This window comes from Mustela erminea, chromosome 8, assembly GCF_009829155.1.
Source record: "Mustela erminea isolate mMusErm1 chromosome 8, mMusErm1.Pri, whole genome shotgun sequence".
In the NCBI taxonomy this organism is placed as follows: Eukaryota; Metazoa; Chordata; class Mammalia; order Carnivora; family Mustelidae; genus Mustela; species Mustela erminea.
The window spans coordinates 46778672-46801933 of NC_045621.1; the positions used below are offsets into that span (position 1 = coordinate 46778672).

The 23262-nt window shown below is 51.2% G+C and overlaps 1 protein-coding gene across 2 annotated transcripts; it reads left to right on the forward strand.

Moving 5' to 3' along the window:
• The first annotated feature begins 371 nt into the window (after positions 1-371).
• Positions 372-22930, forward strand: ING5 (inhibitor of growth family member 5). 2 transcript variants are annotated; one of them, XM_032355486.1, is made up of 8 exons: positions 372-474; positions 2729-2800; positions 5631-5797; positions 7251-7362; positions 7529-7622; positions 17451-17586; positions 17749-17810; positions 19629-22930. In XM_032355486.1, the coding sequence occupies exons 1-8, from the start codon at positions 438-440 to the stop codon at positions 19669-19671; spliced, it is 723 nt and encodes a 240-aa protein (XP_032211377.1). In that variant the 5' UTR covers positions 372-437; the 3' UTR covers positions 19672-22930. The 2 variants fall into 2 exon arrangements, with proteins under 2 accessions (XP_032211377.1, XP_032211378.1); XM_032355487.1 differs by having other exon boundaries at positions 7532-7622.
• The last annotated feature ends 332 nt before the right edge of the window (positions 22931-23262 follow it).

Consider the following 23262-nt stretch of genomic DNA (forward strand, 5'->3'; position numbering starts at 1 on the left):
TAGCGCCGAAGCCGCTACCGCAGCGGCTCGGGTGAGCGGTGCCCTGAGCCTCGGGGGCCCGGCCCCTCCCCCGCACTCCACCCGCACGTGCGCCGCCGGCCGCTGCAGGCCCCGCGCCGCACACACCGCCCGTCCTCCCGGGGAGCGGGCGGGAACCTGGGGCCGCGGCCACGCGTGCAGGGACGTGCACCCAGGACGTAGCGGAGTCCCCAGACCCCGCTCCCCCCGGCGTCTGACCCAGGGCCCCGACCCGCTACCGCGCGACGCTGTGCGCAGCCCGCCGGCCGGAAGCTGGGGGGCGGATCCAGACGGCGCCCCGCCCCACCTGGCGAGCCAATCAGCGCCCGAGGTTCATTAATACTGAAGGCACCGGCCCCGCCTCCGCCCCTCGCGGCACCGCCCGCCCGCGCAGACCCAGAGCGCGGCCGCGGACGAAGATGGCGACCGCCATGTACTTGGAGCACTACCTGGACAGTAAGCACCCTTCGCGGCCCTCTGGCCCGGCGCCCGCGCAAGGCCTCCCCACGCGGGCCCACCCCGCGGGCACCAGGTGCCGCGCGCGGACCTCGAGGGCTCGTTAGGGCGGCAGGGGCGGTCCGGCCGCGGCGGGGGCGGCGGGGGCGCGCGCCGGGCGGGGCGGGGCCGCAGGGAGGTGCGCGCGGGGGGCGCGGCGCGGGGTCCTACCGTCACGGCCGCGCCAATTCCAGGTGCGTCACGGGGAGGCGGGGGCCGGTGCGCTCTGGGCGGAGCTTGCGTTCCACGGCCCCGCCCTCCCCGGCTAGGCCCCGCCCTCCCCGGCTAGGCCCCGCCCTTGGCCCTGGTCTCAGCGGCCGCTCCGCCCTCCCCGCCGTCGGCCCCTCCCGGACAAGTCCCGGCTCACGGCCCCGCGCTGCCCTTCCCAGCCCCCTCCGCTCGCCTGGCCCCACTCCCACCCTAGGGCCCCGCCCCTACCCCGCCCCCACCGCGCAGTCGGGCTAGGGTAGTCGGCCGCGGGTGGTCGGGCACAGGTCGTCGACCTCAGCAGCCTGGGACGCTGGGCCGTGCTTGGGGGGGGCTCCGGGTCTGGGATGTGGGGGGAGGTCTCCAGCCTGGGTTCTGTGCGGGCTCGTGCGGTGACCTGGGAGTTGGAGAAGATAACTGGCGTGGGCAGTCCCCTAGGGTGCCCGTCCTTCCGCGTGGCCTTGGTGGGAGGGGACTGGCGGGGCTGGTTCAGGTGTTGAGCCCAGGGATGGTCACCTCGGAAAGCCGTCTGGGAGGTGCTTCCTGCAGGCGTCCTTTTGTCTACATGCAGCTCAGCTTGGGTCCTCCTGAGAACTCCTGAGCAGATGGGGAAATGCAGGCCGCAAAGGCCAAGTAGCTTGTCAAGGTCATGCATTCGACAGCGGAAAGCCCGCGTTTGAATGCTGCTGATCTGGATCTGATCTGGTTCTGGCTCTGGCTGCGTTCGGCCTTGGCGGGGGGCTGGGCTGGGCGCTCTGGAGCTCAGTGTTGCAGTAGGAATATGTACGGTTATTGGTACCTGCCTCTCCTGCCGGTTGGGAGTGAGCCACTGCCCTGCGGGACATGGTGGGGTTCAGCTCTCCCCAGGGTGGTTGCCAGTCCAAGCCTGAGCCATGGGGGAGTCCTGGTGGGAGAGCACTAAAAAGGGGAGGCCTTTCCCTGCCATTGTCACTACTGTGCTGTCATTCTGTTGGGGAGCTCTGTGGCTTCCCTTCTCTGTCCCAGTACCTACCCAGTGAGCCCTATGAGGACACTTGGAGGTTTGTGGATTCCATCATGCATGGGGCACCTGTGTGAAGGCTCAGGATGGAGGTGACTGCTTGATTTTTGAGCACTTGCTGTGTGCTAAACCTCGGTCCTCATTTTCCTGGAACTTATTCCCAAATGGGGCAAATGGATTTTTAAAATTAAGCAAATTAAGGGGCCCAGCAGGTTGTGAGAGACCCGGGGTGGCACTGTCCCGCAGAGCCCAGGATAGAACCAAACAGGGAGGTCCTTGGGGTGAGCCTTGAGGCTGGGGAGGGCCTGTGTGCCATTCTCTGGGTGATCTGGGCAGCTGTCAGCTGTGCAAACAGGCTGGAAGGCTGGCCTGGAGCAGGGGGATGGCAGCGCAGTGTGGAAGGCAGTGTGGCCTGGGGTCCTCTACCTATGCTGGCCAGCATGGTCTGTTTAATTTGAAATTAATGAAACTTGAGCAAATGCAAAGTTTAGTCCCTCAGTCATAGTAGCCCCATTTCAGGTGCCCAGCAGCCCCATGGCCAATGCCTTCTGTGTTGTGTAGCTCAAATATCCTGTCTCCTTGCATGAAATACACTACACAGCACTGGCCTGCTCCACCCTGTGCACTGGGTGTTTGAATAAGGCTGGGGTGGGGGAGATCAAACAGACCCCAGGGCTTTGGTCTTACCTGCTGTGGGGGAGTATTGAGAGGGGAGGACTCGCTGGAGGTGTAGGGTGGAAGGGTCACACGGGCCATCTTCCTAGCCTCTGCTTGCAGCTCAAGGGTAAGTCCTCCTCTAACTTTTCCAGCTTCCAACACCCTCTGAAGCCTGTCAGTCTTATCAGAGTTTCATACCCATCCCCCCAAAAAGATACATTAATCCTTCTGTTCCCCAAATCCTCACAGAAACAGAAAATGAAGTGAGCTTATTATTTGTAGACTTTAGGTTTAAAGTCTAGAAGGCAGGTTTTGTCCTGCTGCTGAGAAGTACACTTCTCTGTGTTTCAGGCATCGAGAACCTTCCATGTGAGCTTCAGAGGAACTTCCAGCTCATGCGAGAGCTGGACCAGAGGACAGAAGGTAGGTCCAGGCTCTTTAGTCCAGCCTGTGGTGGGCCCTGGCATCTGGGAGAGGTGACCCTGCTCCCCCAGGGCCCCAGGGCAGTGGGGCTGCAGCCCAGCCTTCAGCTTTGGGCCTTGGCTTATGTCTTATGGATGGTGTTGACGCTTTAAAATTCGACTTAGTGTTTTGGGTTCTGACACATCTTCCTGTGGCATCTTCACAGCTGTCGTGGATTCCTCATTACCTTTCCTTTCTTTTAAAAGGTTTTCTGGTTTCAAACTATAGTTAAAAAAAATTTTTAAGATTTTATTTATTTGAGGGCACCTGGGTGGCTCAGTGGGTTAAGCTGCTGCCTTCGGCTCAGGTCATGATCTCAGGGTCCTGGGATCGAGTCCCGCATCGGGCTCTCTGCTCAGCAGGGAGCCTGCTTCCCTCTCTCTCTCTGCCTGCCTCTCCGACTACTTGTGATTTCTCTCTGTCAAATAAATAAATAAATAAAATCTTTAAAAAAAAAAAGATTTTATTTATTTGAGAGAGAGAGAGAGCAAGAGAGGGGAGAAGGTCAGAGGGAGAAGCAGACTCCCTGTGGAGCCAGGAGCACAATGTGGGGCTCGATCCTGAGACTCTGGGATCACGACTTGAAGGCAGTTGCTTAACCAACTGAGCCACCCAGGCGCTCCTCAAATTATGTACACATGGTTTAAACAGATAGCACTTTGCAGTCTTCTGGTATTTAGCTCCCTGTTTCCAAACATCCTGGTTTTGCTGCTGTTTCTTACTTTATATCCCTTTTGCTTTGGTCTTTATTCTGTTACTGTGGAATATGAAGGTTAGATCCCCCCACCCCCACCGTTCCCTGGCACCGTGGTGTAGACTCTGAGTCTGTTGTAGACCAGGGATGGCGTTTCCTTCAGGACCCCGTGGCAGTGGCTTGCACCTGGGCCACATTTCGTGCTCTGCTTGTGTGACCTTTTTCTGAATAACTGTTTTTCTTAGCGCTCAGAATTGCTTTGTTTTCTGTATTCCATATGCATTCCCCGTGTTCACTGTGTCTGCCACACGAGGTGTTCTGCCCGTCCCGAGTTCGCCCCCTCACCAGACCTTTCTGCTGGAGCCTCCCATCCTGTGGCTTTTGTCTGGGCCAATGGCTGGGGCACTGTCTCTGCTCATCTTTGGGGCAGTACTCTGATTCCTGTGTTGTAAACATCCTTTCTTGACAACTTGCGTTACTGGAGTCTTACCTGCATTAGCTCCCTGAAACACGGTACATGGGAAGGTAGATTTCTTAGAACGCTCTATGTCTGAAAACGTGCTTACATCACAGTTGATGAACACTTTGGCTGGGTATAGAATTCCAGCTTGAAAATCATTTTACCTCAGCATGTGGAAGGTGCTGTTGCCTTGTCTCCCTGTTGCCCTGAGAGATCTGCTCCTGTTCGCATTCCTCACCCTTGATACATGTGCTCTTCTTTCCTTTCCTGTTTAGCAGCTCTTGGGCTGCTGTCTTTGAACCTGAGGTTTCATGTTTTGTGGCCATGTGCTTGGGCATGGGTGATTTTTCATTCATTGTGCCTGCCACATGTTTTGTAAGATCAGAATAGCTGTGTTTTTTCACTGAGCTACAATCACCTGACAGATACAGAGAATTCTGTTATTGTGAAATACAGCATTTGTGTTCAGGAATAAGCGTAAGTGTTTGTCCATTGCTTAACAAGCTGCACCTTGCAGACCTCTCCCGGGATGGAGCAATGGGGCCTCTGGTACCTGGGGCCCTGTGTAACCCTAGTGTGCCATCCCTCCGCCAAGGGGCTCCCACCCTCAGTTTCCTTTGCAGCATGTTTTCTTACCTTCCTAAACCAGAGTTCTCAGTTGTATGTGTCCGTCCTTAATATGGATGGTGTCTCTCTGCGTGTCATCCTTCATGTCTTGCTTTTGTGGCTCACTGCTGCCCTCTGTGGGAAGAATCCCTGTGGCTGTGTGCCGTTGGTTTGCTGTGTGAATGGACCACAGCATCTCAGTCTGTTTTACTGTAGATTGCACGTTGAACTTGTTTCCTGTTGTCTGCACTGATGAATATTTTCCTGTATGTGTCCTAAATCTGGGGGGTGTGTATTGAAGAGTAGAACACCAGGTTGTAGCCAAGGTGAGCCCATGATTTGCTATTCCAACAGGGGCTGTTGGGAATCCGAGAGGTCAGAATGCGTCCTTTCTGGGAGGGCGGTTGCACATCGTCCCGTCCTGGGTGTGCTGCCTGGGCTGTGGCGTCCACATGTCCCCTAGTGTTGGGCTGTCTGCTGAAGGCGTGCCTGCCGTGCTCCCACCAGCGTTCAGCCAGCCCCTGCTTTGCTGCAACTTGGTTTGTTTTTTGTTTTTTGTTTTTTTTAAGATTTTATTATTTGACAAAGAGGGAGAGAGAGAGAGAGTGCACACAAGCAGGGGGAGTGGCAGAGGGAGAGGGAGAACAGGCTTCCTGATGTGGGACTCGATCCCAGGTCTCTGAGATTGTGATCTGAGCTGAAGGCAGACACTCCACCCACTGAGCCACCTGGCACCCTGCAGCTCGGCCTTGTTCAGCTTTACTTGCTAGTGTAGAATCTCTTTTTTTTTTTTTTAAAGATTTTATTTATTTATTTGACACAGAGAGAGATCACAAGTAGGCAGAGAGGCAGGCAGAGAGAGAGGAGGAAGCAGGCTCCCCACTGAGCAGAAAGCCTGATGCGGGACTTGATCCCAGGACGCTGAGATCATGACCTGAGCCAAAGGCAGAGGCTTAACCCACTGAGCCACCCAGGCGCCCCTAGTGTAGAATCTCTTGTAGAGACTAGCTTTTTCCCCATTTCTGTGTCAGATAAGAAAGCCGAGATTGACATCCTGGCCGCAGAGTACATATCCACGGTGAAGACCCTTTCTCCAGACCAGCGTGTGGAGCACCTGCAGAAGATCCAGAGCGCCTACAGCAAGTGCAAGGAGTACAGTGACGATAAGGTGCAGCTGGCCATGCAGACCTACGAGATGGTGAGAAGGCAGGGCAGGAGTCGGGTGGGGGGTTCGGGCTCTGCCCTGTCACTCAGGAAGGTGCCTGGGGCTCAGAGGCCGTGTGTGCCAGATGGGCTCAGGCTTCGATGGGGAAATGCTTCTTGAGGAAGCAAGTACTGGAGTGTCCTTTGCAGGGACTGTCATCCTGCAGTTTGGTTTCCGTGCCCTCTGTGTTTGTGTGTTTGGACGCTTTAGTGACTCTTTAAGTTTTTGTGTGTTTTTAATGCTTCTTTTTGTCAGCTCTAGGTCAAATACTAGAATTTGTCGTGTCCAGTTTTCTCTCAAGTAGCTTTGTGTGGGGCTCCCATGGGGCACAAGCAGTTGTCCTGTGATGCACATCAAGTTATGTAGTGAGGGAAGGCCTGCATGCTGTCCCATGACTCCATTCCCTATCCCCTGAGAAAAAACTGGAATTTTTTAAAAAACCCGAATTAAGTTGTAGCTAAGAAGGAATACTCAAAAAGGAGAGCGTAATGCTTATATTTGGGGTTTTGATGCCCCAAAGCGCTGAATCTTTTTTTTTTCCTTTTTTAAGATTAATATATTTACTTGAGAGAGAGCACGTGTGCACGGATAAGGGGATGAGGGTGGTGGGGAGAGGCAGAGGCAGAGGGAGGACCTACAGCAGATTCCTTCCTGAGCCTGACAGCATGGGGCTTGATCCTAAGACCCTGAGATGATGACCTGAGGCGAAATCAAGGATCAGATGCTTAACCAACTGAGCCCCCAGGTGCCCCTGCCAAGTGCTGGATCTCTACAATAAGCAGCCTGCTTTTTAAGAGTTAGGTTTCAGCAGTTGTCAGACACATTCAGGTTTTCTCTGAGTCATAATAGGGTTTGAGATTGGAGCTTGTTTCCTGACAAGGATTGGTACAGACAGTGACGCTTGGTGTGGCTTAATGGGTTCATTGCTGTGAGCCCACTGAGTGAAGGGACACCTTGTGTTGCATCCTCGTGAAGTCCTGGCAGTTTCCCTGGAGGCCGCCTTTGTTGGGCGGTGTGGTCACTGTCATATTCCCGTGCTTTGGCCATTGCCTTTTCTTTCTTCTTTCTTCTATCTTGTCCTAAATACAGTGTTAGAGGCCTTTTCTGTGAGAACCTGTATGTTCTTCAGATTTTTGAACTTGGGTTAAGTTAGGGTTCAGTATTATATGTCCTCATCCCCATTCCATTGCATTTCCCAGCTCCTTTTCTCATTATTGTCTCCCTTCATGGTTTTCCTGAGTAGGATTTCTTCTGTGGAGCTGTCAAAACGTGGGGACAAAGACTCTTCATAAACTGAGATAGTGGACCTTGTTTTAGGAGCTTTCTTTGTTGAAAACCCAAGTAAAGGGCAGGAAAGTACTTCCTGGTTGGTTTCCAGTGTATTTGGGATTCCTGAGGTGTTCTGCTTTCATTTTTAAGTAAGACTTGTGAGCATCCTTCTCGGTAGGTGGATAAACACATCCGAAGGCTTGATGCAGACCTGGCACGCTTCGAAGCGGATCTGAAGGACAAGATGGAGGGCAGTGACTTTGAAGGCTCCGGAGGACGAGGGTTAAAAAGCAAGTCTGTTAAGTTTTTTTTTTATTTTGTTACTGTTATCTATGGAGTTTTGAAGAGTTTTGGTGATAAACATGTCAGGAACATTATGGGAAGTATATTTGAATAACTCCTGTGTCCTGCTTTCGTGAATTTCTTGAGGGTAATTGGGGTTTTATTGTCTTTCAGAAGGTCGGGGTCAGAAAGAAAAAAGAGGCTCCCGGGGTCGTGGCAGGAGGACCTCAGAGGAAGATACTCCAAAGAAAAAGAAGCATAAAGGAGGGTGAGAGGCTCTTTTCCTTGTCTCTTTCTCTCCAAAGATTACTTAGCATCAGTATTTCCTTAGCATCTAGAAACACCAATGGCAGCTAACAGCGAGGACGTGCTTCCTGCATGCCCGCGGTGGGTGTAGTTCTGCATGCTTTCCACGGGCTGGCTCCGGCTCCGGCTTCGGCTCCGGCTCTGGCTCCGGCTCCAGCTGTGCTCGGCAGCCCAACGGGGTTCCCAGGGAGCACGACCAGCCCTAGGGTTCTCAGCTCCTGCGCGGGGGAGCTGGGTTTGCACTGGGCGGTCCGACTCCACAACCCACGCTCTTAGCCACTGTGTGTCCTGCCTCTCGAGAGACACTATATTTATTGACAGTTCAGGCTAAGCCACGCTTTAACAGCTAAATATATAGCTGTCCATTGTTTTATGTATAAATATATATTTTGGATATATTTGTTATTAAGTTGCATGACTGCATTTATTAAATATATGTATTATTTACCTTGAACTTCAGAATATTTCATTTAAAGCTTTCTCCTACCTGCTCCCCGCCAACCCCCAAGCTACTGTGTTGCTTCACAGAAGTGATTTTTAGAGTACAGAGAAAACAGTAAAGCATCTGGTGACTTCCGTGGAGGTGGTTTTCACAGTTAGGGGGAGACCTCAGAGAGTCTTTCTTGACCAAAAAAAGGGAGAAGTTTTGGTTCTTAAACGTGGTGTTTAAACTTTTAAGAAAAACTCCAGATACCATCTTGCAGTATACAAACGCAGAACAAGCATGTAGTTTAATGAACTCCTCCGAGGCACATCCTTGTCTGTCACTGACTACTGCCAGAATCACTTTTATGTACCCTGTTGAAATCATAACCTCCTTCCTCTGCCCCAAGTGAACATGACCCAAACTTATGCCATTTTTATGCCCATTCTTTGTAGTTTTGTTCCCAGCATGTACATTCCTGGACACTATAGTTTAATCTTGCTCTTTTTTTTTAAACTTTTAGTTAATTTTATTAAGGAATAATTTATATACAATAAAATATTCTTATTTTAAGTTTACAGTTTAGTGCTGTATTCAGTTTTTTTAAAGTTATGGAACTATTGAGCCTTTCCATTTCTTCTTGAGTCAGTTTTGGTAATCTCTATCTTTCAAGGAATTGGTTGTTTCATGAGTCATCAGATTTATTCACATCAGATTATTAATAATGTCACACAATCGTTTTTCTGTTGTAGGATCTGTAGTGATGATTCCTCTTTCAGACCTGATGTTGATAATTTATGTCTTCTCTCATTTTGTCTTGATCTTCACAGAGAATTAGATTTTGGCTTCATTGGTTTTTATGTTTTCTCTATTGTTTGTTTTCTATTTCATTGATTTCTGCTCATATATTTTTTTTGGGGGGTGGGGCAGAGGGAGAGAGAGAGAATCTTGGGCTCCATGCCCAGCATAGAGCCTGATGCAGAGCTCAGCCTTATGACCCTGAGATCATGACCTGAGCCCAAATAAAGAGTCAGATACTTAACCTACTGAGCCACCCATGTGCCCCTATTTCTGCTCATATTTTTATTTTTTCTTCCCACTACTTGGATTTACTTGGCTTTTTTTTTTTTTCCAGCTTTTTAAGGTGGAAGTTGCTTAGATCAGTGATTTTCGTACTTTCCGTCTTTTCTTTTTTTTTTTTTTCTTTTTTTTATTTTAAAGATTTTTATTTATTTATTTGACAGACAGAGATCACAAGTAGGCAGAGAGGCAGGCAGAGAGAGAGAGAGAGAAAGAGGGAAGCAGGCTTCCTGCGGAGCAGAGAGCCCGATGCGGGGCTTGATCCCAGGACCCTGAGATCATGACCCGAGCCGAAGGCAGCAGCCCAAACCACTGAGCCACCCAGGCGCCCCTTTTCCGTCTTTTCTAATATAAGTATTTAAAGCTATAAATTTTCTTCTAGTTACTATTTTAGCATATCCCAAAAATTTGGATATGCTGTATTTTTATTTTTATTCCATTCAAAATATTTTAAAATTTCCTTTGTGATTTTTCTTTGACTCATAACTTATGTAGAAGTATGTTCTCAGCTTCCCAATAATTTGGGATTTTCCAGGTAGCTCTCTGATCTCATTTTTTAAATTAATTCTGCTATGATCAGAGAATATCATAAATAGAAATAATCTGAAATTGATTAAGAGTTGTGTTATGGTTTATGGTCTAGTCTTCCTATATATTCCTTATACCCTAGAAAAGAATGTCATGTTTTACTGTTTTGGGTGGAGAGTAGCTGTCAATCAGAAAGCTTGGTTGGTAGTGTTGTTGGTCTTCTGTATCCTTACTGATACTCGTTTATTTGATTGTTAAATTGCTAAGGGAAGAATGTTGAAGTCTCCCAACTCTAACTATGGACTTGTCTGTTTCTCCTGTCAGTTTTGCTTCACATTTTAAAGCTATGTTACTAGTTGTTACCTTCGCATTTAGGGTTTTCTAAAAATAGCTGACTACTTCATTGTTATGAAGTGTGTTCCTTTTTTATTTCTTGTATTATTCTTTGTTTCGAAGTCTACTTGGTCTGATATTATGATGATCACTCCAGTTGTCTTATGATGAGTTTTGGCATGGTGGAGCTTTTTCCTTTTTCTTCCTTTTTTTTTTTTTTTTAAAGATTTTATTTATTTGTCAGAGAGAGAGAGAGAGAGAGAGAGAGAGAGAGAGCGTGCGTGCACGCACAAGCAGGCAGAGGCAGAGAGAGCAGCAGGCTCCCTGCTGAGCCAGGAGCCTGATGCGGGACTCAATCTCGTAACCCTGTGATCATGACCTGAGCCGAAGAAAGCGGCTTAACTGAGTGAGCCACCCAGGTATCCCTTTACTTTCAGCATATTTTTGTTTTTGTATTTAGAGTGGGTTTCTTGAAATCAGCAAAGTTGGGTCTTGCTTTTTTTTATCTAGTCTGAGAATTGCTGCCTCTTTTTTACTGCAATATTTACAGTCTCAGATTTATTTATTTTTAAAAAAAAATTTTTTTGTCATTCCCTAAAACCTAATCAGTTTTTGAACTTTTTTTTTTTTTTTTAAAGATTTTACTTATTTATTTGACAGAGAGAGATGACAAGCAGGCCGAGAGGCAGGCAGAGAGAGAGGAGGAAGCAGGCTCCCTGCTGAGAGAGCCCGATGCGGGGCTCGATCCCAGGGCCCTGAGATCATGACCTGAGCCGAAGGCAGTGGCTTAACCCACTGAGCCACCCAGGCGCCCCTACAGTCTCAGATTTAATACAATTCCTGATACGACTGGATTTAAATTTACCCTCTTGCTGTTAGTTGTCTCTGCCTTTTCTTATTTTAGTGTCACTTAGATTAATTAGGTTTTTTTTTTTTTAAAGATTTTATTTACTTATTTGACAGACAGAGATCACAAGTAGGCTGAGAGGCAGAGAGAGAGGAGGAAGCAGGCTCCCCGCTGAGCAGAGAGCCTGATCCCAGGACCTTGGGATCATGACCTGAGCCAAAGGCAGAGGCTTTAACCCACTGAAGCCACCCAGGCGCCCCTAATCAAATATTTTTTAGTGTTTTTTCCCCATGGACTGTTCTAGTATGTACACCCTGTTCATTAAGTGAACTTCCAATGATATTACGCTATTTCATGTTTAGTGTAAGGTCCAACCCAAGTATTTTTACCTCCTGTCCTTTGTGCTTTTGTCAAAAGTTTTACTTCTACGCATGATATAAGCCTCAAAACATGTTCTTATTTTAGGTCTAAACCATTATTATATTAAACAGATTTTCAAACGTTTATTGTCACTCTACGCACATACCATTTCCACTGCTTTTGTTTCATTATGTAGATGCAGATTTTCCTCTGGTGTCATCTCTTTCCTGCCTAAAGAACTTACTTTAACATTGTTTTATAGTGCAGGGCTGTTGGTGATGATGAGTGTCCTCAAATATTTTCTCTGAAAATGTCTATTTTATCTCCTTTTTTGAAGGATGTTATTGATGGATATAGAATTTTAGATTGACTTTTTTCTTCTAGCGCTTAAGATGTCCCATTGTCTTTCATCTTGAATTGATTCTGATGAGAAATTAGTGATAATTTTTATATTTGATTTTTTTATATGTAAGTGGCTTTATTTTTGCTGCTTCTAAGATTTCCAATTAGTAATTTGATTTTTAATAACTTAATTATGATTTGTTCTGGCGTGGGTTTTTTTTAATGTGTATTCTGCTTGGAGCTCATTGAGTTTCTTGGAACTGCTGGTTTATATTTTGTATCAAATTTGGAAATTTTTCAGACATTCATTCTTAAAATAGTTTTTTCTGCTCTCTTTTTGTCTTTTTATTGGACTCACATTACATGTACATTAGCTTTATATTTTCTCACAGTTCACTGAGGCTCTGCTTATTTTTTTGGCCACTGTTTTTCTTTCTATGTGTCTGGTTAGTTTGTGTTTGGATAGTTTCTATTACTTTATCTTCAAGTCTTTTCTTCTTTGATGGATATAATCTTATATCCATCTAATTTAATCTTAATTTAATCTTAGTTTCCTTTAGTGAATCTTCCACTTAAGAGATTCTTTTAAAGAAGTTCTTTTTATTTCTATTTCATACTTTCTGTTTTTATTACATTTATATTTTTCTTTATGTTTTTGAACACAAGTATTTATAATAGCTTTTTGAAAGATCTTTTCTGAATCTATTTGTTACTTCCAAATATATTTTCTTCTTTTTAAAGACCAGTTTTTTAAGGTATGATTGACATACGGAAAGCTTTACATATTTAACTTATACAATTTGAATAGTTTCGGCAGGTCTGTTTATTAACTGGTTTTTCTCGTGGTTGAAGCATTTTTCTGCTTCTTCACATGTCTAGTGATTTTTCATGGGATGTTAGTGTGAATATTACGTTGTTGAGTGTCTGCATTTTGTTGTCTTTGGTTCGTGGGTATTGAATTTTTTTTTTTTTCTAATTTTTGTTCAGTGGTTTAATCACCTGTGGATCAACTTGATCCTTCATGACTCTTTTTTTTTTTTTTTTTTAAAGATTTTTTATCTATTTGAGAGAGAGAGAGAGAGCGCGGGCATGCAAGCCGGGGTGAAGAGCAGAGGGAGAGGGAGAAGTAGGCTCCCTGCTGAGCAGGGGGCCTGAAGTGGGGCTTGATCCTGGGACGCTGGGATCACGACCTGAGCTGAAGGCAGATGATTTACCAATCGAGCCACCCAGGTGCCCTTGCAGGCTCGTTTTTAACCTTTGTAAAAGAACCCTATTTTCTTAAAGGGCCAGATAGTAAATATTCTAGGCTTGTAGGGCATATTGTCTTTGTTGTGACCACTCACTTCTGCTGTTTTATATCAAAACCATCCACAAAAAGTGGCTGTGTTTCCATCAGACCTTATTTATAGAGATAGCCAGCCAGCTGCAGGCAGCACTTTGCCAACCTCCAGGTGAGGGTAGCCTGGTTGCTGGAGTTGCTGATGTCATCCTGCTGAGGTATGGCCCTTCTGGGTTGTCTTCTGAACGCCTGTTGACTGTAGTGTGGCCTCTCCCGGCAGGCTGGCTAGAGCTATAGCACCACCAAGCCTCTGTTGCTCAGCTCACAGCGCGCCCGTGTTCTCTGCCTGGGCTCATGGATTCTCACCCTGGGCACGGCTTAGTTTTTTGTGAAAAACTCAAAGTGATCCCTTTGCAGATTTCTAGAGCACATTCTCTTTACCCCCGTCCTTTACAGCACCTCACCAGCAGATTCCAGCAGCCTTAACCTCCTGGAAATTTGGGGTCTTCCTCCGTTTGACACACTGTGCTGTATTTGGTTCTCCTGTTGCCGTGCTGGGCGTGGGAAGTGCTGCCAGCAGGGCTCACCTTGTTTGTTTACCTTCGCCTGTGGTTGCAGTCCTCAGCTGCCTTTTGTCAGTGTCTGGAAACAGCTGTGTGACATGCTCTGTCCTGTTTTCTAGCTGTTCACAGTAGGATACAAGTTCAGTGCCTGTTGCTAGGTCCCGGTTGGAAGTGGAAGCTTTGTTCTTTTCTTGTGTCGTTAAGCCCTGTTAGTCTCTTTCGTTTGGGCGTTTGTCTCCTTCTCTTTCTTTCTTCATAATTTTCCTTTCAAAGAACCTGGACTGTTTGACTCCTGGTATTTCCCAGGGTTTTGATGTTGCTGACAAGACACGAAACCCCAAGAGCACATCTTCACTAAACATTAAGACAATGCTTCTCCGGGGATTTGTTTGAATTTAGACTGGGGTCACCTGGTTCCTTGAGCTGGCGCTCTGTGGGTCTGGCGGAGTTGAGCCTCTCCTCAGCTTCTCCTGGGGTTGCAGCCACATTTTCCTGCTCTTTTCCGCATCCCATGGTTCTTCGTATCTGTCTGACTTCAGGGTGCGAGGAGTATGTGGGGTGAGATTTCTCCCCAGGAGTTTCTTTTGCTTTTGGTGCAGGCAAACTGAGCTGCGTGGGGGCTAGGGGCCCTTTGCCTGGGCCTAGTCCCCTCTGATGTCGAAACCTCATGAGGGGAGACCCTCCCCCATTCTTGATGGGAACCCATGGTTTATTTCTCCTTCTTGAAAAGCTCCCTGTGTGGCTGGGCAGCGCTCTGGCAACGCATAGCTTTCCCGTCCTGTGTCCTGCCTGCCGTGTTGCTGTGGTTGGCAGAGGTCAGGAGGAGGCAGGCCCTTTCCCCAAGAGCACCACACAGATCTTTGCTCAGCCTTCCTGCCACTCTGCCGCAGCTGCAGGGCCTCCGGGTTCAATAAACAGGCTGTGGGGTTCCTCCTGCCCTGAGTGTAAGGGTCGCAAGTGTCTGTGGCCATGCTGGCTCGGTGCATCCCCCGGAGCACAGCCAGCCCTTGGCTGAGCCCAGGAGTGGGGCAGCCTGCCAGCTCGGCCACCGCCCCTCCCTTGGCCTGGGTGCTTCTGGCCCATGTCACTCCACAGCTTTGCCAGTGTCTTTAAAACGTGGTCTTAGCAGCTTACTGGGCCTGTTTTCTTGACTTGTAGCTGCAGGGTTCTGAGTCTTCTGCTCCTTGCTGATCAGAACCCAAAGCACAGTGGCCTCTTATGGAGACAGCAGGTGCCGTCATTGGCCTCCTTCTCACCAGGGGTCCCCTTGTGGGGAACAAGGCCCCAGCCTCTCTGGCAGGGCGTGCACCTGACTGTGCTCAGACCTCATGGTGACCCATGTGTCTTGCCGCTGCCTATGTGGACACACTTGAGATGAACGAGCATGCAGCTTCTCCCTGGACAGAGCTGTGACAGTGCACATTGCCGACCACTGTCTGATGGCGCTGAGGAGGTGGACCGTGTGGCTGCTGCTGCCCCAGCTTTTCTTCTGGGCTGGCTGCAGCTGAGAAGGGGAACTTCGAGGGGGAGGTATGCAGAGCTCCTTGGCAGGCAGGTTGGGCTGGACTTGGCCCTACTGCGTGAAGTCCTTCTCCATGGCCCCCCAGAGCAGCTGTGCTGCTCCTGTCCTCCTGTCCTACTGTATGGATGTTGGGACAGCCCAGAGGAGCTCACTGGGGTGACAGGTGTGTGAGGGCTGCATGAGCAGCTCTGGGCCTGCTCGAAGTCTTGCTCCGAAATTGCTCCTCACAGCGGAGGTTCAGACACTGGAGGGGGGGTCCCTGGGCTGCCTGGGGAGGGGTACCCACTGTGTCTAGGGAAGTGAGCTCAGAGGACACCGCTCGTGCCCAGCACGGCTGACATGGGATTTGTAGCCTGCCTGGTGGGCTTGGCCTCCCTGGGACCTCCTGGCGTTCCCTTCCACCCTCCCGCCCCCTCCCCCCTGGAGGGAGGCGGCCCTTGAACCTGGGGAATGGGGGATCAGGGCTGGTGTCAGCTCGCCGTGTGGTAGTTGAGTCAGGCTTTGCCAGCAGAGCACACAGAGCCGCCGAAGCGCAGTTGGCACATGGAAGGCGCGTGCCCTGAGTGCGCCTGTGGGGGACCCCACACGGGTTGGCACTGAGCATCCAGGTGAGTGCCCGGGGGTGGAAGCCCACTGATGGGAGGGACACATCCAGCAGTGGGTGAGGGTGTCAGGCCAAGCCGAGAAATCTGCTTGGCAGAACAACTGGAGACCATGTCGCTGCCTGGAGGGTGGCTGAATGCCTGGGGTGTGTGGAGAGCTTGTAAGCATGTGTGAGAGTGTGTGGAGAGCATGTGAGCATGTGTGGAAAGTGTATGCATGTGTGTGGAGAGTATGCGTGTGTTTGGGGAGTGTGTACGCACATGTGAGCGTGTGGGGAGTGCGTGTGAATGCATGTGGAGCAGGGTACCTTTCTTGATGCATCCAGATTTCAGATAAAAAGAGAAAGCCCTGTCTGTTCCCAGAGACAGACAGCAGCTCAGCTGTGGAGGGCAGAGGCTGCGACAGGCTCTGGAGCCTTAAGGGACATCACTTGCTCCACCCGAGGGGTGGTGCTCTCTGTGGGGGACAGCCACTGGGACAGAAGATGGTGCTCTTGGGGGTGGTCCTGAGACAGGATGGTGCTTTTGTGGGGGTACTAGGACAGAGGACGGTGGGGGCTGCGCTGGGATGGAGGATGGCAGTCTCGGGTGGGGGTTGCTGGGACAGAGGACAGTGCTCTTGCGGGGAGGTGCTGGGACAGAGGATGGCAGTCGGCGGGGGGGTGACGCCGGGACAGAGGACGGCAGTCGGGGGGTTGCTGGGACAGAGGATGGTGGTCTCGGGGGCGGGGGGAGGCACTGGGACGGAGGATGGTGGTCTCTGGAGGGGGTACTGTGATGGAGGATGGTGGTCTCAGGGTGGGGGGCGCTGGGATGGAGGACAGTGGTCTTGGGGTGGCGCTGGGATGGAGGACGGTAGTCTCTGGGGGTAGGGGGGCACGGGGACGGAGGACAGCAGTGTGGCATGGAGGCACAGGGCTAAGCCTGGGATCTGACTGTAGAGGCACAGAGTGTTTACTGATAGAGAGTTTGGGAGAACAGGGTGGCAGTAGCTTCTGGGACATACCATCGGTGTGCTTCCATGTGACCTGCTGCTGTTTCTTAGCTCCCTCTCAAGCTCCTGGTGTGAACTGGCTGTGTCTCCGCGGCAGTTGCGTGTTCTTGATTCTGGAGGGGGAGGGAGGGTGGTCTTTCTTTGCCAGTCAGAGCAGAGTGTCTACATTGTTCGGTAGTGGCGGGGTTCTTTGAAGCTGCCAAATCACGGAAAGAGTGAGCACCCCAGCCCTTCACGCTCTCTCACAGGCGAATGTTCCCTTCAGCTCTCCCCACTGCTCAGCTGCAGGGCTTTGGGCAGCCCACAGGGAGGGAGGCTTGGGCAGCCTGGATTCTGGCTGGGCCACTGGTTCATGATCTAGAGGGGCAGTGGAAGTGGGGAGCAATAGGCCTGCTTCATGGGGGTGGGTGGGTGGCGGCGCCATGTCAGAAATGGCCCGCTGGCAGGTGGGCAGCTGGGGGTGGGAGGGGGTTCCCAAGACTGACAGCTCCAGGAATGGGCAGGGCATCTGGAGGTTTCTGCGTTTTGGGGTGAAGGTGCCGTGGGCATGTGTGGGGTGGAGTTGTGGTCCTGGGTGTGTGCGTGAAGGTGGCAGGGTCAGTCTTGGTTGAGGTCCAGGGTTCTCCAGTGTCATCAACTGGGCGGCTGGTGAGTTGGAGGTGTGTGCCTCCACGATCCCCAAGAGGCTGGGGAGGGTGGATCTGGGGCAGGGGGGTAAGGGAGCCCAGGAAATAGGTCCTGTCCAGATGGAGGGACAAGACAGAGATGGATTTGTGCCCCCAGAGTGGGGTCAAACCCCAGTGCTGGGTGGTGAGTGCCTCCCCTCACATCCTCTGGGGTGCCTTTGTGCCCCCCTTGTGCCAGGGGCATGCTCCATCCCTGCCTGCCTGTGCTCACGGCCGGGGTTTCCCTGCAGGTCTGAGTTCACCGACACCATCCTGTCCGTGCACCCCTCTGATGTGCTGGACATGCCTGTGGACCCAAATGAGCCCACGTACTGCCTGTGCCACCAGGTGTCCTATGGGGAGATGATAGGCTGCGACAACCCAGACGTGAGTGTGGGCGCTGGCATGGGCTGCGGGCGGGGCCGGCATCCCTGGTAGTGGGGTGGGGGTTGCGGGTGCTGGGCACGGGCTGCGGCCTGGGCCGTGCACCCTGGTGTCCGGCCCATGGAATACAGGAGTCCTGACTGTGGCCTGCCCTCTACCTTGCAGTGTCCTATTGAGTGGTTTCACTTCGCCTGCGTGGATCTGACCACGAAACCCAAAGGAAAATGGTCAGTATGGGGCGCTGCTCGGTCCTTCCCCGTCTGTGGGGCATCCTACACGCCGCTTCCCTCTGAACTGGGCCCCCCAATGCAGCGCTCCTGGTTCTTGGGGCTGAGCTGCTGGGGGGACAGCTGCTGCCCTCCTCACCTGGGGCCAGGTCTCTAATGACATTTGTGAGATTCTTGGAGAGAACAGCTGTTTTGATTTCTTTTTTTTTTTTTTTTAAGATTTTATTTATTTGACAGAGAGAGAGACCACAAGTAGGCAGAGAGGCAGGCAGAGAGAGAGAGAGGAAGGGAAGCAAGCTCCCCGCTGAACAGAGAGCCTGATGTGGGGCTCGATCCCAGGACCCTGAGATCATGACCTGAGCTGAAAGAAGAGGCTTAAGCCACTGAGCCACCCAGGTGCCCCTGTTTTGCCTCTATTTATTGAGGTAGAGATACTCTGAAATACAGGTGTGAAATGGAGAGCTCTTGTCCCTGGAGAAGTTTTGGGAAAAGGCAAAGAGCACAAACATTAAGATGGATGCAAACTTGGGCACAGGCTGGGCACCTGCTGAGGGGCCTCTGTTGCATTGGGAAGGTGCTTGGAGAGTGTGAGCCCTTTCTTTTCCTGATCCTTGGGTTCAATGGCAGCAGCAGCTTTTGTGTTGTTCTGAGATTTCTGAGGTTTCAATAAAACCCAGGTTTTATTTATCTGTGCTTAGAAGGGACGTATACCCTAAAATGAAATCCGGAAATCTTGTTCTCCAGAGGAGAGGAGAAAGTCCCAAAGGACAGACTGTGTCATCCCAGGTTTCAGTGGGTGCCAGCAGACCCGGTACCGGGTCACCTCAGGGAGTCTGAGCAGCCATGGGACTCGCCCCTGACAGAGCCCTGCTGCCCGGGCGGGCACCTGAGTGGGAGGTGTGGGGCTGCTGGCCCACCTGTGTGGCAGGTGTGGCTCGTGGTGGGGCACGAAGCAGGGAGATTTGGTTCGAGTTGTTTGTGGAAATCTTGGGTGGAAGAGTCTGCAGGTGATGGAAAATCATTTTGCTTCTGGGAGGGCCGTGCAGATGGGGATCCCCCCACCATGTGCTAGAAGCAGGGCAGGACGAGCAGCGTCGGGAAGGCCGGGTGGGCCCCGCCACTGCTGTGTAACTCTGTGTTTCTCTGGGGTCTTTCCAGAAACACAGGGTTCAGGCAGCTTCCCTTTTAAGTAAGCCTGCAGCTCTGACACGTGTTCATGCCGCACAAATGTTACATAGGCCTGTTTGCTGCGGGGGGCTTGGCTTCCTCTGGGGCTGCTGCAGTGGCGTGCTTGGCGGTCACTTCCAGGCACGGACCCGACCCTTGCAAACAGGCCTGGGGCTGGGATGGGCCCATTAGCCACCTCCTGAGTCAGGAGCCAGGAGAGCCGAGGTGAGAGCAGTGTCCTGCTTGCCCAGGATCACCAGGGAGCCCTGGCTAGTTATGCAGGTCCTAGGGCCCATCAGCACACCTCGATGAGTGTGCCATGCACCGTGCTCCACTGTGCTTGGTCCCCAGTGTGACTGCGGGTGTGACCTCCATTGTGATCAGTGGCGACCACAGGAGTGCCCAGGGATGAGCAGTTAACTTGACTTTGAGGAGCATTCGTGGGCAGAAACAGTCTTCCTCACTGACTTGTATCTGTTGACTCCAGAACATGCTGGCCAGGGTGACTTAGTGGGGTTCCCCTTGCCGGGGGTTTCCCAATGCGACAGCTGTGTGTTCTGAGCACTGTACCCTGGCACTGTCTTGGCGGTCCCGGGGGGCAGGCTGGGGCCTCAGCACCCACAGGGTTGATCCCTGTGTCTTTCTTCTCAGGTTCTGTCCACGGTGCGTTCAGGAAAGGAGGAAGAAGAAGTAAGGTGGATGCCCGGACCAGAAGAGCAAGTTAATATATTCCTTCTTCACGTTGCAATATTTTCTCTTCATTTTAAAACTACCTTGTTTCCAATGATATTTAAGAACTCAGTGGCCAGTTGTAATTCTGGAGACTTCCTAAAACAAACAAGAATCCTCCCGAGCCCTGTTTGCACGAGGAGTGGTCTTACGGGGACTCGTCATGATGACTTTGTTCTGGAGACGTGGTACCGGCTCTGTGCCGGAGAGCTGAGCCTTCCATGGGTGCCGTAGTGGGGACCATCCAGCCCATGCGCTGCCGTCCCTCTGCAGCTGAGGCGCAAGCCCGCGTGCTCCGTCCTGCTTTCCTGGGGCTGCCCCAGCACGTCGGGCAGCGCATCTGTCCCCTGCGAGGCCTTGCCGGAGTCGTCTGCCGTGTTTGGGCTCTGCACCAGGGCCTATGGCCTGCCTGGGCCAGGTGGGCTCTCCCTAGGGGCGGAGCGCTCTGTTTCACTGTGCACTGCCGTTTCCGTCTGAGCTCCCCGTTCCCTCTGTGAGGGTTTCATCTTCTGGAGTAGATGGCTCTCCGTCAGCACGCAGCGGTCGTTCCCGTGACTGGCCCACGGGAGCCGTGTGACAGACAGTGGGTGCGCCGTTTCTCTGGGAATTCCTGACGTTTTTACTGTGAAGATGAAATTATCATAACAGCATGGAGATCGTGGGTCTGTGTGTCTGTGAAGTGAGTCCAGTCCAGTGAGACCTGATTTTAAACCTGTTCTGTTGCACATGGGTCGGTCAGCAGCTCCTGTCCAAGGGGACGATGATCATGTGATACGATTTGTGAATTTCTTGTGCCACACAGTCCTGGAATGAAGCTGGCAAACTAGAATGTGTCTTCTGTTTAATCTGCATTCACCAAACCAGTCCTGAACGATGTTTTTGGGAATAGTTGGGGGAAATTACATATGCTTGGCGTGTTGCGATCCATTTGTGATGGTGCGTAGTGTGACTTCTGGGAACATGCGTGGAATCGGAGACCCTCCGGCACACGTCTAAAGGAGTCCGAGGAGTCCTGAAGAAAGGGAACCTGTTTCTGTCCTCGAGGCAGGAAAAGAAATCCAGGAGGCGGTGTCAAGATGTGACATTCCTAACTGACGAAGAATCTTGCCTTCTTTATCAGGAGACCTTCTGGAATGGTGCACCTGCTTCCTGCAGTGACCGTGTCTACCATATGTTCCCGCCTTTTCTCTAATATTTCACCAAGGGCAGGAGATGACGTGGAGAGAAACTTGGGGGACTGTGTCCTGCGTGGCCACTCCTCACCAAGGCTGTTTTCAGTCGGTAAATGAGAGGTGAATGTTAGCTTTGACATCAGAGGGCCGTGAGCCTACATCTGTGGTTCTCAGCGGGTCAGCCCGTGCCCCACGTGCTGTCCCACTGTCCCTTCGGGGCTTCCAGGGCACTGCAGGTGGGGTCAGTTGGAGAGTGCCACCCTTTCCGTCCTGTGCTGCATGGTTAGGGTAGGGGGTCAGCAGCTGGCCTGACGAGCTATCCCAGAGCCAATGCCTTCCTGCTGCCCAGAAAGGAGGGGTGGGGGGCTCAGGAGGAGCACCGGCCAGCTTGCGTTCCTCGGTCTCAGCTGTGGCCAAAAACGAGGCTCGTTTGTATTTAGTCACTTAGATTTTTGTTAACACAGGTGTTTAAAGATTGTGGGGAATAAATTGTGGAAAACTGTTTCCTTCACTCTTTTACCAGTCTCTGTGGAGAGGACAGGTGAGCGCATGAGTTTGTGATGGCCCTTTGGAAGCTGCTTTACTATTTGCACTGCATCTTAGAACACTTCCCGGCTGCCGTCATCACGGGAAACTGGTGCCCAGGGGGTGGCTTGGTTGCTGGCCGGGGTGCCTGGTCCGGGGCCTCGCTTGCAGCGCAGGAGGGCTGGACAACTTCCCTGTGGGGTTTTGCGTGTCGCCAGGTTACAGCCCAGCCACCAGCCTTCTTTTTGTAGGTCTCTGTGCCTGCTGTCTCTTGCGTTCACCTCTGTCGGTTACGTAAATATCCCTGGAACAACATGCATAGGTAGAACCTTGGAGAAGACAAGACGTGAGCAGAATAGGAAGATTCCCTCCCCAGAACACTGTTTGTGTCAACACGGATCTGCTGCCCCTTCCTGACTGCAAGTGCTGCCCATAGTCGCAGCGACACCCAGCAACGACTGTTTGCTGAGGAGACCAGGTCCTCCCTGTTGGCCTGGCTCCAGTCCTGCAGGGGTGGCTGGTGCCTCTGACGATCACCCCATGAGGCCTGACCGCCGACAGTGGGGTGATTCCCACCAGATCCTGTGTGCCTGCCGGGCACCGGACCTGACCAGGAGGTGGCTGCAGAGCCCTGTTCCTTGGGTTGAGTGGGGGCCTGGGCTGGGCCCAGAGGTCCCTATCTCAGCTGCACTTGAGCCAAGGGCCGCGGGACTTCCTTGCAGAGAAGGGGCACCTTGTTCAGAGGACACTCAGTGCTGTGTTAGCAGTCAGTAGGTTGACAAATAGCCTCTCGTTTTCCTGTAGAAGAACACGCGTTGCACTTCCAAAAATAATGTGTGAAACTGAGCCCCCCGTGGCCGTTGCCTATGGAGCTGCCGGCTGGGGCTGCGGATAGAGCTGGGCCTGCGTGCCTGGCCCCGGGGTGGCCGGCTGTGAGATGTGACCAACCACGGCCACAGGAGCCTGGTGTCTTCTGGTCTGCGCAGGGATGACGGAGATTTGCTGGGACATGTGGGAATGATGGTCCTGTCCCGGGCAGCCACGAGGCACTCCCGACTTGTAGCTGGCTGCCCAGGGCAGGGTTGGCTTTGAGCAGTAACACTGTCCTGAGAGCAGCTCCCCTGTGTGGCCGTGGCTGGAATTCGAACACTTGTCATGGGCCTTGGAGATGGAAGGTTTTCCCTAGTTGTTAGTGAGCCGGGACTGGTCCTCATTCTCTGTGCCGAGAGAAGTTTTAAAACAAAGTCTAAGAAAAATGTTCTCATTCAGAAGAGAGTTCTATGAAGTTTCTTTCTTTCTACAAATGTATTTTGTGGTTTCACTTTTACCACATTTCATCCAAAAAGATGATGCAGCTTTAACACGAATGTTACATTTTATTTTCAAGGAATTATCTATGTTCCCTTTGTAAAGGAAAGATAATATTGTAAATCTTTTTATTAAATAATGTAGAGATGTATATCTGTATTTTTGGATCATGTTCTAGATTATGGATATATTGTTTAATAAATGAAGTATTTTTTGGAACAAAGGTTTGAGAAGGAGTCATTCTAGGAAATGATAAACGCTCAGTGCTATGGCCAGAGATGGTAAGTGGACCCTCATGAGCTGTGAGGGTCATGGCTTGGCTGCCACTGTGTCTGGAACTGGTCCCCAAGCCCTGGAGAAATGTCCTTGTGGACTACTTGGAGTTGCTCTTTTATAAAGGCATAAAGTGCTTTCTCTGGAACAGAGGTCTGCGCTCCCAGATCTGCACAGGCGTGAAGACCCTTTGGGGAACTAAATAGTACTTAGGACATTTTTCCTTGAAGAGTGTTAATGGTCAGGGTCCTGAAACCCAGCTTGGTCACCACAGTGGA

Coding starts and splice junctions, on each gene's coding strand:
- ING5 (XM_032355486.1), top strand. CDS start 438: ATGGCGACCGCCATGTACTTGGAGCACTACCTGGACA. Junction 7,623..17,450: donor AAAAAGAAGCATAAAGGAGG/GTGAGAGGCTCT, acceptor GTTTCCCTGCAG/GTCTGAGTTCACCGACACCA. Junction 17,587..17,748: donor TAGGCTGCGACAACCCAGAC/GTGAGTGTGGGC, acceptor TCTACCTTGCAG/TGTCCTATTGAGTGGTTTCA.